This window comes from Cetorhinus maximus, unplaced genomic scaffold (genome assembly GCF_964194155.1).
Source record: "Cetorhinus maximus unplaced genomic scaffold, sCetMax3.hap1.1 HAP1_SCAFFOLD_801, whole genome shotgun sequence".
NCBI lineage: Eukaryota > Metazoa > Chordata > Chondrichthyes > Lamniformes > Cetorhinidae > Cetorhinus > Cetorhinus maximus.
Genome location: NW_027596743.1, coordinates 105,945 through 119,958, shown reverse-complemented (window position 1 = coordinate 119,958; position 14,014 = coordinate 105,945). Strand labels below are relative to the sequence as shown.

The 14,014-nt window shown below is 46.1% G+C and overlaps 1 protein-coding gene across 1 annotated transcript; it reads right to left on the bottom strand.

Annotated features, from left to right (window-relative positions):
* Positions 1-1,035: 1,035 nt before the first annotated feature.
* On the bottom strand, positions 1,036-5,391 carry LOC144674795 (uncharacterized). The gene has a single exon (XM_078535993.1). It carries the CDS (start codon positions 4,926-4,928, stop codon positions 4,062-4,064), a length of 867 nt encoding a protein of 288 aa, XP_078392119.1. The 5' UTR covers positions 4,929-5,391; the 3' UTR covers positions 1,036-4,061.
* Between the last annotated feature and the right edge of the window lie 8,623 nt (positions 5,392-14,014).

The following is a 14,014-nucleotide window of genomic DNA, read 5'->3' as shown; positions in this document are numbered from 1 at the left end:
ACTATCAGGAAAAACTGAACAGGCTAGCACTCTTTTCCCTAGAAAAGAGAAGGCTGAGGGGGTGACACAATTGAAATCTTTAAAGTAAAAATTAAAGAATTATTAAATTAAGAATTTGGGGGTAAATAGAGAGATGTTCCCACTCGTGTGAGTGATTCCAAAAGTAGGGGCAGAAATATAATAAATCCAATGGGGAATTCAGGAGAAACCTCTTTCCCAAGAGAATGATTAGAATGTGGAACTTGCTCCCACAGCGAATGGTTGAGGCAAATAGTTTTGATGTATTTGATGGGAAGCCAGGAAAGTACATGAGGGAGAAAGGGATAGAAGGATCTGCTGATCGGGTGAGATAAAATAGGGAGGGAGAAACTCATGTGGAGAATGAGAACCAGAAGAAGGCAGATGGGCTTAATGGTCTGTTTCTGTGCTTTAAAAGCTAGAATCAAAACAAAAAATGCTGGAAATGCTCAGCAGGTCAGGCACTGGCCCACCCCGTCCCCCCAAGATCCCATAGTCAAAGTGTCCCTTATTTTATCTCCTCAGAGCTGGTCACCCTGGAGTCAATCCCTGAGTCACAGTCACTCTCCAAGAGGAACTCCCTACAGTTTCAACCCTGAGCAGAATCGCTCCACAAGTCACAGTGTTACACCCCAAGTCAGAGTAATTCCACTAGTCCCAGAGTCACTCCCTGAGTAACAGAGTTACACCCCAAGTCATAATGTTACTCCCCGAATCAGTCACTCCCCAAGTAACAGAATTACTCCCAAGCACCTACTCAATATCCTCTCCACTGCCTTCCCTGTTCCTCCCTCCCATAGTCCTCCCTCTTGTGCCCCTCTCTCCTGTTAATGTGCTGATCCCGACACTACACAACTTCACTGCCTTGGGTGCTGTGGGTCTTCCTCTTCTGATCTGATTCCGAGGCTACACATCTCACACTCGTGTCGTCAGTTTGAAAGCCTCTGAGGATGAAGAATGCTATTCACACACTAAAAATTTCTGTGAAACATTTGCCAGGAGAACTGAGACAGCAGCTGCAATAAGTGAGGTTTTATTCAGATGGGACAATGACAAGTTTAAATCCCCACCTAATCTGCTGCTCAAAGTCACCTCCGATTCACTGGTCAGTTTCCCAAGCTTCAGAAAAGTAAATATTTGGAGCCATATGAATTTTAAACAAAGGCGGTGCAGGGGCACAGTTAGTGATGCCTTACAGCTCCAGGGACCCAGGTTTGATCCTGACCTCAGGTGTCTGTCTGTGTGCGGTTTGCACATTCTTCCCATGTCTACGTGGGTTTCTTCCGGGTACTCCGGTTATCTTCTCCTATCCAAAGACATGCTGATTAGGTGGATCGGCTACAGTAAATTGTCCCCCCGTGTGTGTACGTTCGTGTGACTATGTGCCCTGTGATGGACTGGCGACCCGTCCTGGCCTAGCACCCATTGCCTGTTGGGTTAGGCTGCTAATCCCCATGACGCTGAATTGGATGAAGTGGTTTTGGAAAAGTGAGTGAATTTTAAACAATGTTCCGTGTAGTATGTAAAATGGCTCCTGCCCTCAAACCTTGATTTGCATGTGATGACATCAGTGTTCACATCAATATGACAAGCCACAGCGTAAAAAGGGATTTATCCAAACATCCCCTTTTCAGAAAAAGAAAAAACATTGCATGCATTGTCATTTACAAGTTACTTCACATACATAGTCCATGAAGAAAATGATCATACATGAACACAAAACTTTGTCCAATTTTGTCTCTCCCTACAGGCACAATCTTTAAATTGTTCAGGTCTTATTATGGTACGTGTGTGAGTTGTTGTTGGCTGTTCATCCGGTGTCTGCTGGTTCCTGAAGTGACGCTGTCTCTCTGGGGAATGTTGTTGCCGTGGCGAGTGTTGTTGCTGTGGTAATTTTTGCTGCTGATCCATTGCATTTGTTGGGGAACAGTTGACCTCTGGGACTGATGGTCGTTCAGTTCCTTGCTCAGATGGTGAAATCAGATCTGCCTCATCAGCTGTCTGCTGTGAAGGAGCAGCTTCTCCGGTTGCACGTAGATGTCTGCGGTTGTGACGATAGATCTGGTTGTTCACTTTCACCGTGTACGATCGAGGTGACAACTTCTCTACACGAGTCAAGTGAGCTGACTTTTGTTGAGTGCATTGAATGTTTTCACTCTGGCTGGCTCTCCAACTCTCAGCTCCAGCAACGATTTGGCAGCTTTATCAAAGTGAAATTTGTCTTTCTGTCGCTTCACTTTGATCTTGTCACTCACTCCCTGTTACTACTTCTGGCCTCAGTAGTTTTTTAGCTGTTGGAAGAGTAGTCTGGGTGCAGCGTGACATTAGTCACTGGACTGGACAACTTTCCATGCCTTCAGTAGGTGTGTTTCTCCACTGTAAGATTGCCTTGTACACATCTGTGCTGGGTCTAGTTGATGATTTGATGATCCCTTTGGCAGTTTTCATCGCTGCCTCAGCCTTTCCATTTGACTGGGGATAGTGTGGAGATGATGTGTAGCGTTGAATTTCCCAATCATTCATCAAGTGCCTGAATTCTTCACTCATGAATTCAGGGCCATTGTCACTCATCATAATGTCAGGAATGTCATGATGACTGACGTGTGCTTTCAGGCGTTCTGCAATCTCACTGGTAGTCGTTGACATCAGCTGGTCTAACTCCCAGTAGTCTGAATAGTGGTCGACTGTGACGGGATAATCAGTTCCAGTGAGAGTGAAGAGGTCTACTCCAAGCTTCATCCATGGTCTGCCTGGGAGGTCATGAGTCATGAGCAGCTCTTTATCTTGCTTAGCTTGATGTTCATTACAAACACTGCACTGGCTGATGTGGTCCTTAATCTCATTGCTCATGTTTGGCCAGTAGAGCAGTTGCTAATTTGCTTTTCTCGTAGAGCACTTCTCTTGCCCTCCTCAGACTTTTCTCATCTCTTTAGGGATAATGACCCTAGTCCCTTTGTACAAGATGCCGTCTTGGGTGATCACTTCATCTCTGTCTGCCCAATACTCTCGCACAGCAACAGGTGTGTCCTTGATGGTTTCAGGCCATCCTTTCATCACAACTTCCTGTAACATTTGAAGAGTTGCATCTCATTGTGTAGTTTTCTTGATCTGAGCAAGACGCTTGTCTGTCAGATTCAATGTCTCTGCTGGGTTGATAACTTCCAGAGCATGTCGTGCTGTTGCTTCTTGTTGAATCTGGAAGATTTTACACTCTGTACCAGCATCATCAGCTTCCTTCAGAGAGATTGCAGCTCTCGACAGCATGTCGGTGATATACATCTGTTTCCCTTGCTTGTACTTCACTTCCAAATGATATCTCTGCAAACGAAGTAACAACCTTTATAAACACTTTGGAGCAGATAGAAACAGTTTGAGAAAGATGCTTTGAAATGACTTGTAGTCAAACTCTATAATCATTTTCTCGCTCCCAAACAGGTACCAGTTGAAATGCTCAGTAGCAAAGACAATAGCCAGGCCCTCTTTCTCAATCTGGGTCCTTCAGTTTGTATCAATGATTGAATACAAACACAACTGGTTGTCCTTGCTGCATGAGAATTGCTCCAAGTCCTGCTTCACTGGCATCTCACTGCAGGATGACTTCATCAATGACATAACAGTACCTCAGCATTGGCGTTGTTGACATGACTTGTTTGATATGAGTGAAAGCTGCATCTTGTTCTGTGCCCCAATATCACTGAACACCCTTTGCAGTGAGATTGTGTCGAGATTCACATTCTGACAACAAATTGGGAATAACTTTATTAGGTGTAGGCTCAAAGGTGTTCCAGGAGGTCAAACAGCAGTGAAGACTTTATTACAAGACTCACACTGATAGGGTTTCTCCCTGTCTGAGTGTGTTGAAGGACCAGGAGATACCTCACACCCAAATGGTTTCTCACCAGTGTGGTTTCACTTGTGCATCAGGAGATCAGAAGAGTGGGTGGAAGCCTTGTCACAAACATTGCACCTAAGGAATTTCTCCCATGTGTGAATCCTCTGGTGTCCTGGATGGTCAAAGAGGCATGAAGGTTTCATCACAAACCTTACACATCAAGGGTTACTCCCCTTGTATGGATCCTTTGATGGACACGGAGGTTGCATGACCTCGAGAACGATTTCTTGCACACATTGCATGTGAATGGTTTCTCCCCGGTGTGAGTGCGGTGGTGTACACGGAGGCTCGATGACACTGAGAATGATTTGCCACACACCTTGCACATGAATGGTTTCTCCCCTGTGTGAATCCTCTGATGAAGCAGGAGTCTCGTTGAGTCAGAAAATGATTTGTCACACACCTTGCACTTGAACAGTTTCTCCCCTGTGTGGGTGCGGTGGTGTGTGCGGAGGTTCCCTGACTGCGAGAATGATTTGTCACACACCTCGCACTTGAATGGTTTCTCCCCAGTGTGAATGCGTTGGTGTACGCGGAGATCCGATGATGATGAGAATGACTTGTCACACACCTCACACATGAACGGTTTCTCCCCTGTGTGAATCCGTTGGTGTATGCGGAGATCTGATGACGATGAGAATGATTTGTCACACACCTGACATGTGAATGGTTTCTCCCCTGTATGAATGCGTTGGTGTCGCCGGAGGGTTGATGAATCAGAGAATGATTTGATACACACTTTGCATCTGAATGGTTTCTCCCCTGTGTGAATGCGTTTGTGTACGAGGAGGGTCGATGACTGCGAGAAGGATTTGTCACACAGCTCGCACATGAATGGTTTTTCCCCTGTGTGAATGGGCCGGTGATTCACCAGGCCTGATAATTGTGCAAAGCCCTGGTCACACAGCTCACACTTGAACGGCTTCTCCCCTGTGTGAATGCGCCGGTGATTCACAAGCGTCGATGACTGTGCGAAAGCTCGATCACACAACTCACACTTGAATGGTTTCTCTTCCATGAAGCTACCCTTGTGGTAACAGTTGTCAAATAGATGCACCTTTTGTGTTAGGAGATCTTATGAGCCTGTGGAGCTCTCCTCACAACTCAGACTTGAACAGCCTCTCACCTGTAGGAATGAGTCAGTGGTTCATGAGGCTGGATGAATGATTGAAGCTCTCACCACACTTGGAGCCACTCACACTTCTTCCCAGTCTCACCCTGACCGATCGCCCACAGCCGAACGTTTGGAAAGGCTGATTCTGATAGAAGGCTCCACACCACTGACCAGTTTCAGATCTGATGATATGTCAAAGCTCCCCTGACCCAACCGATTTCCAGATGATGGTTTCACTGCCCAACCTTCTCTGTGCTGGACTTTGCTGTGAAGGGACTGGATGTCTTCCCACAGTTGTGCAGTTGTTCCTTGGGTGATGGTCAGGATCTATCTGCGGTGTCTATCCTCTCTATTTGGTGTAATACGGTGCAATCCTTCTGTAAAACAGGAAAAGGAAACATGATTTCCTCCAATTCCCTCTCCTCCCTTGCTGAAGGGGCTGACTGGCCAATTTGGTAGCTCCAACGCAGCCCCTGATTGGCTGTTGTTCAGAACAAGAGCAATCATTAGCCAGGTAGACTGTCAATCAGGATCGTCTGTGCACCAGATTGGCTGCTTTTGACAATGACCATCCTGATTGACAGGCTATTGGCCAATGAATCGAGGAACCCCTTTAGGTACAGGCCCCAGTGATCAGCACCGTCTGCAGCCCCCACACAGATCCAGCTTCTCATATTCAGTAATGACCCATCAACAAAACTCAGCCTGTAAATCAGAAGGGAAATGCTTCCAATAAACACACTCAATATCCAACACACAGCTCCAGGCAAACAGTTCAGCACAAAGCACCGAGTAAACAGCTCTCTCAGCTGGATCTTCTCACACAGCATAAGGGGCATTTCCACAGCTGATTCCCCACAGGATAGTCAGGCTGCCTGAAGATTAGTGTGGATATTATGTGATGTAATTATTATAAATTGTGTTCGTTCACTCACCGTCTCCTGACTTGGTTTTGAGTCCCTACAGGAAGTGAAGCAGCTGTGGAAGAGGAAGAGGAGGGAATGGGCAGAGTGGGTGGGGCTCTCTGATTGACGTCTCTCACAGCCAATCCAAATATTTCTGGAGAACGTGAGTTTTCTGAAGTTTGGGAAACTGACCGGTGAAACGGAGGCGACTTTGAGCAGCAGATCAGGTGGGGATTTAAACTTGTCATTGTTCCATCTGAATAAAACCTCACTTATTGCAGCTGCTGTCTCAGTTCCCCCGGTAAACGTTTGACAGAGATTTCTAGTGTGGGAATAGCATTCTTCATCCTGGGAGGCTTTCAAACTGACAACATCAGTGTGGGATGTGTAGCCTCGGATGTGTTTGACAGCAGATCAGAAGAGGAAGACCCACAGCATCCAAGGCAGCGATGGGGTGCAGTGGTGGGATCAGCACATAGAAGAGGGGGGAACAGGAGTGAGGGAGCCGGAAAGAGGGAGCACAGGAGAGAGGGGCACAGGAAAGAGGAACACAGGAAAGAAGGCTCAGCGAGTGATTCGGTGCTCAGGCCATGCCCTGTGCTTGGAGAGACTGGTACTCGGGGATTGACTCTGTGACTGAGGGAATGACAAGGGGAGTGATTTCTCAGTCCTTGTCAGACCTCTCTAGAGGCCTCTCGCCCATTGCCTGATGCCATCCCACCCTGCCTGACCCCTCGCTCTGCCTCTCACCTGTTGGCTGACGCCATTTTCCTTCCCAGGTTTTGGGAGGTGAAAACATGTTCAAGGACTTTGGAGAGGAAAGGGAGGTTGGAGATAGGACGATACTTTGCAAGGACGGAAGGGTCAAGTGTTGGTTTCTTTGAACAGAGGGTGATAACAGCAGATTTAAAGGAGAGAGGGACAACATCTGATGAGGGGGAACCGTGAACAAAATCAACTAACATGGGGACCAGGAGGGGAAGTCAAGTGATCAGTTTAGTGAAAATGGGTTCGAGGGTGGGTCTCATGGACAAGATGAGCTCAGAGAAGGCATGAGGGGAGTTAAGAGAGAAACTAGGGAAAGATGTGAGTTCAGTGCTTGGACAGGAGGAGCATTAATGGAAGTTTGACCAGGCGGGCTAGTGGAAGGGAGTGAAGTGGCAGAGGCAGCTATGGGATTGTTTCAATCTTATTTCTCTGAGCAGAGAGGTCAATAACCAGGGAGCAGAGATTTAAAGTAATTGATGGAAGGATTAGAAGGGAGTTGAGGAGGAATTGTTTCACCCAGAGGGTGGTGAGGGTCTGGAACTCACTGTCTGAAAGAGTGATAGAGCCAGAAACCCTCATCACATTTAAAAAACACTGGGATATGAACTTGAAGGAATAACTTCTCCACATTTAAAATGGGGATGGAATAACTTCTCCACGTTGACTCTGTCCCATCAAACACTCATAAAGAAGGTACAGCACAGGTTAGATATAGAGTCAAGCTCCGTCTAAACTGTCCCTGGATGTCCACTGGCAGTGGATGGTTAACCAGTTGTCCACCATAACCTTTCAAGTCTGTGTCTCTTGGACTTAAGGGAGTGGATATGGGGAAAGGGCCAGCGTGAGAGAGGGGAATGGTTTTATTGGGGCCTCGGGCATCTCAGGTGGAGGTGAGGGTGGGGTTGAGTAATTCAGGAGCTGCAGAAATGTTGTGGTGAACGGAGGCCCAAAGGCCGAGACAGTTGGGATTTGGAGAGTGCAGTTGTTAGTGATTTGGGGAATAGTTTTTTCCAGGGACGGATACAGAAGGAGGTAGAGCTGGAATGTGGGAGGGGGATGTGGGTGCTGAGTAACACATGGAAGTGATCAGAGATGGCCTTCTCTGTGATTGGTACGATGAGAGTAGTGAGACCAGGTGAGACAGCGAGGTCAAGGAGGTGACCGGGAAGCTGGGTTGGGGAAATCACTGCAACATCAAATCAGGGCAAGCAAGGAACCTCAGGAAAGACAACTGTTTCTCACATACAATCTACACTTTGCCAGTATTAATTACTGACACACAAAAAGCAAATCTCGATCCTGTCAGCTCATTACTGGAATGTTTGGAATTGATCCAATCTGGTTGTGGATAAAAAGAAAGGGCCGGCCCACAAAAAGGCACCAAATTTGGCAGCGATTACATTGAGACAAAGGGTCAAGGTTAAGGTCACCAAATCCCATCGTGTCCAGCCACAGTGGCCTAATGGATAAGGCACTGGCCTCCTAAGCCAGGGATTGTGGGTCCAAGTCTCATCTGGGGTGGAGTAAAGTTTGGTCCAGAAACAAATGTCAAAACTTCTTCTCCAGACAGTGTCACATTCTGTGACAGGGAACTTTCTGTTTAACTTCTCAACCAATTTGGGCAGTTCCTGTTCAGCCTCCTTCTCACTCTGACACTGGCTTTACACTGATACAAACCAATGCAATGTTTCTCCCAAGCTGTACATCATCCTGACACTCAGGGAACAATGTTACCTCCACTTTCCAGGCAAATACTCCCTTTAACTCCTGTCTTCAGTTTACCCAACACCCCAATTACTACTTTGAAATGTAAACTGATAATATGTAAAATTATATTGAGAGATTCATGTTAGGAATAGTATTAAGGAAAATGGAGCCAAGTGGGTGGATGTTAATATACTAATGAGCCATAACCGAATTGAATGGTGGAACAGACTTGAGGGGGTGAATGGCCTCCTCCTGTTCCGATGTTCCTAAGTTTATCAGTGGATCAGAATTAAAATACAGCGTATTGGATTTGAGATACAGAACAGCCATCGTGGAATTAAACAGGGACCAGGATCAAGGGGCTGAATGGCCTCCTCCTGTTGCTGTAAATGTGTACAACAATGTAACATCATTGGTAGGAGACAAACAATCCCATCCCTGTCCATCACCCATGTGCCCTGTCCCTGGGTTGTAACTGAGTGGAAACCTGTTATTGTATTCAAGCACAATAAGTCATTGTCACTGAAATGAAGCCCAAGGGTTTGACAAGCTCTGTTTAATCAAAGTGAAGACCCTTTAACTGGACGGGTCAAACCGTGTGATCACAGGACAAGCCTCACCCTCACACTGTACATCCCAGTGAGATCAGACATCACAATAGTTTATAAACGGATAAAAACAAAAAGCTAAAAGCTACTGCGGATGCTAGAAATCCAAAACAAAAACAGAATTACCTGGAAAAACTCAGCAAGTCTGGCAGCATCGGCGGAGAAGAAATCAGTTAACGTTTCGAGCCTTCATGGCCCTTCGGCAGAACTGGAGCATAGTTAGAAGAAGGGAGAAATATAAATTGGTTTAAGGTGGGTGGGGGGGGGGGGAAGAGACACATTGAGGGTGTGGTGTGATGATTGTGGAGATGAGCAGATAATCAAAAGATGTCACAGACAAAAGGGTCAAAGAGGTGTTGAAGGTGGTGGTCTTTGTCTGAGAAAAGTGCTAATTAAGAATGGAAGAGAGGATATTCAAAGTACAGCTCTAGTGGGGGTGGGGTGGAAAGACTAAAGGTTTTAGTTTTAGATTTAAAAATAATGGAAATAGGTGGGGAAAGAAGAATCTATATAAATTATTGAAAAAAAGCGGGGGGGGGGAAAGAAACGATGGGGGGAGGGGGAGTTTAAGATCTAAGGTTGTTGAATTCAATATTCAGCCCGGAGGGCTGTAAAGTGCCTAGTCGGAAGATGAGGTGCTGTTCCTCCAGTTTGCGTTGGGCTTCACTGGAACAATGCAGCAAGCCAAGGACAGACATGTTGGCAAGAGAACAGGGTGGAGTGTTAAAATGGCAAGCGACAGGGAGATTTGGGTCTTTCTTGCGGACAGACCGCAGGTGTTCCGCAAAACGGTCGCCCAGTTTGCGTTTGGTCTCTCCAATGTAGAGGAGACCGCATTGGGAGCAACGAATGCAGTAGACTAAGTTAGGGGAAATGCAAGTGAAATGCTGCTTCACTTGAAAGGAGTGTTTGGGCCCTTGGACGGTGAGGAGAGAGGAAGTGAAGGGGCAGGTGTTGCATCTTCTGCGTGGGCATGGGGAGGTGCCATAAGTGGGGGTTGAGGAGTAGGGGGTGATGGAGGAGTGGACCAGGGTGTCCCGGAGGGAACGATCCCTACGGAATGCCGTCAAGGGGGGTGAAGGGAAGATGTGTTTGGTGGTGGCATCATGCTGGAGTTGGCAGAAATGGCGGAGGATGATCCTTTGAATGCGGAGGCTGGTGGGGTGATAAGTGAGGACAAGGGGGACCCTATCATGTTTCTGGGAAGGAGGAGAAGGCGTGAGGGAGGATGCGCGGGATATGGGCCGGACACGGTTGAGGGCCCTGTCAACGACCGTGGATGGAAAACCTCGGTTAAGGAAGAAGGAGGACATGTCAGAGGAGCTGTTTTTGAAGGTAGCGTCATCAGAACAGATGCGACGGAGGCGAAGGAACTGAGAGAATGGGATGGAGTCTTTACAGGAAGCGGGGTGTGAGGAGCTGTAGTCGAGGTAGCTGTGGGAGTCGGTAGGCTTGTAATGGATATTGGTGGACAGTCTATCATCAGAAATTGAGACAGAGAGGTCAAGGAAGGGAAGAGAAGTGTCAGAGATGGACCATGTGAAGATGATGGAGGGGTGGAGATTGGAAGCAAAATTAATAAATTTTTCCAGGTCCCGACGAGAGCATGAAGCAGCACCGAAGTAATCATCGATGTACCGGAGAAAGAGTTGTGGGAGGGGGCCGGAGTAGGACTGGAACAAGGAATGTTCCACATGCCCCATAAAGAGACAGGCATAGCTGGGGCCCATGCCAGTACCCATAGCCACACCTTTTATTTGGAGGAAGTGAGAGGAGTTAAAGGAGAAATTGTTCAGTGTGAGAACAAGTTCAGCCAGACGGAGGAGAGTAGTGGTGGATGGGGATTGTTGGGGCCTCTGTTCAAGGAAGAAGCTAAGGGCCCTCAGACCATCCCGGTGGGGGATGGAGGTGTAGAGGGATTGGACATCCATGGTGAAGAGGAAGCGGTTGGGGCCAGGGAACTGGAAATTGTTGATGTGACGTAAGGTGTCAGAGGAATCACGGATGTAGGTGGGAAGGGACTGGACAAGGGGAGAGAGAAGGGAGTCAAGATAACGAGAAATGAGTTCCGTGGGGCAGGAACAGGCTGACACGATCGGTCTGCCAGGACAGTTCTGTTTGTGGATTTTGGGTAGGAGGTAGAAGCGGGCCGTCCGAGGTTGGGCAACTATCAAGTTGGAAGCTGTGGGAGGAAGATCTCCAGAGGAGATGAGGTCAGTGACAGTCCTGGAAACAATGGCTTGATGTTCTGTGGTGGGGTCATGGTCCAGGGAGAGGTAGGAGGAAACGTCTGCGAGTTGACGCTCAGCCTCCGCGAGGTAGAGGTCAATGCGCCAGACAACAACAGTACCACCCTTGTCAGCGGGTTTGATGACAATGTTGGGTTTGGACCTGAGAGAACGGAGTGCAGTGAGTTCAGAGAGAGACAGATTAGAATGGGTGAGAGGAGCAGAGAAATTTATAAACGGGCTCAGTTTGAGGCAGGAGACAGCACAACCAGTTTGACTAAAGGAAAGGGAACTGCATTGACTGTGACAATGGAAATATCACTCGCTAGCTGACACTTGGAAGTTTGTTGCTGTGGAAGGTTTGTTTCGACCTGTCATTCAAGCTTCAGAATTTGAGGTCAGCCGATGAGGACTGAGATGGGAAATGTCTTCACTGAAATACCGTCCCTTTGTCATGAAACTATAATATTTTTCATAAAATATTGTCTGTATGGCTGATTTAATTAAATTAGAGCCAGATAGAGTGCGAGAGAGTGAAATTATCAGAAGAGTTAGGTGTAAAACAGACTTTTGAAGTGGAGATGGACAACCTAGGATGAGTTAAAAACAAAAAGCTAAAAGCTACTGCGGATGCTGGAAATCCAAAACAAAAACAGAATTACCTGGAAAAACTCAGCAGGTCCGGCAGCACCGGTGGAGAAGAAATCAGCCAACGATGAGTGTTCCACAGATAAGGTGTGAAGGAAATTTGCATTTTAAGATAAGTGGAAAGGGGTTTAGGTTTCAAAGAGATGGTAGGATGTTTACAACTAACAAGATAAATAGGGCAAGGTTATTATGTTTATCTTTCCCAAAAGGAAAGAAGCCATACTCACAACATGAAAGATTTTTATATTATGGGAAATGTAAATTTCCAAAGACCTGTAGAATAATGGAATTTACAGATTGAAGGGAGAAAATATATATAAAGAAGGATGGAAGGCTATGTAGGCGGTGTGGCCATGTGAGATTGAAAGGTACACTGTGTGAAGCAGTCCTTGGGGAAAAGCCTCCAGCCACTTTAGCAGAAGTCTGCTGTGTCCAGCAATTAAAGTTGTGTAAAAAGCCTTTGGAATTCCACTGTTAAGTGGGTGCTGTGGTAACCTTTCTGGATTGATTTTTTTATTTCGAATCTGTTTTGGACTGTTGCCATAAAGGGGGTGTGTAGTTGGGAGCCTGTTTAATTAGTAATATTAGGAATTGTTAAGACTAAATAACCGTCTAACTGTAATCTTGTGTGTATTTATTGTTTAATTTTTTTCCATTTTGTTAATAAATGTTTTAACTTAATTTTAAACTCTCTAAAGGTATTAGTCGACTCTATTCTCCTGAATTCAGTGCATAAGCCTTCATGCGATAAAAACAAATTGCAAAACCGTTGCGATTGCGTGGCCAAGTTTCCCTTGTATTTTTTGTTTGCCTGACACATATCACCTGCCACATCATAACACTTTAACTCTTGTCTTCAGTTTACCCAACACCCCAAACACAATTACTACTTTGAAATGTCAACTGATAATATGTAAAATTGGATTAATTGATTTATGTCAGGAAGGGTATTAAGAAATATGGAAATAAGTGGGGTGGATTAGTTTAACATACAAATAAGCCATATCTAATTGAATGGTGGAACAGGCTTGAGGACTGAATGGCCTCCTCCTGTTCCGAGGTTTATCCGGGGATTAGGATCAAAAGACGGGGAAATGAATTTGAGATCTGCGTCAGCCATCATGGAATTAAACTGGGATCAGGATCAAGGGGCTGATTGACCTCCACCTGTTGCTGTAAATGTGTACAACAATGTAACATCATTGTTAGGAGACAAACAATCCCATCCCTGCCCATCACCCGTGCACCCTGTTCTCTGGGTTGTAACTGAGTGGAAACATGTTATTGTATTCGAGCACAATAAGTCATTGTCACCGAAATGAAGCCCAAGGGTTTGACAAGCTCTGTTTAATCAAAATGAAGGCCCTTTAACTGGACAGGTCACCCGTGTGGTCATAGGACAAGCCTCACCCTCACACTGCTCATCCCAGTGAGATCAGACATCACAATAGTTTATAAACTTGGCTCCGTTTGAGGCAGGAGACTTCACAACCACTTTGAGTGAAGGAAAGGGAACTGCACTGACTGTGACAATGGAAATATCACTCGCTAGCTGACACTTGGAAGTTGGTTGCTGTAAAAGGTTTGTTTCGACCTGTCTTTCAAGCTTCAGAATTCGAGGTCAGCCAATGAGGATTGAGATGAGAGATGTCTTCACTGAAAGGGTTGTGAATCTTTGGAATTCTCTCCCCCAGGAAGCTGTGGATGTTCAGTCATTGAATATGTTCAAGACCGAGATTGATGGATGTCTGGATGCTGAGGGAATAAGGGATATGGGGATAGTGTGGGAAGGTGGGATTGAGATAGAAGATTAGCCCTGGTCATATTGAATGGTGCAGCAACTAATAGGGGCCAAATGGCCTACTCCTGCTCCTATTATGTTCATCATATTCTCTGGGTCGTTATAGCTGTTATTGCATTCTTGTGCAGCAAGTCATTGTAACCAACATGATCAATTTTATAAAACACTTTGAGGAGATCATTAACATGCTGGACAAGATCGACGGAGGTTTGTCTGTACGGACTTCCAGAAGATATTTGATCATGTTCTGCACAGGAGATTATTCACCAAGATAAACATGCAGGGAATTGGAGGGAACCTTGTGACATGGGTTGATAATGTGTTT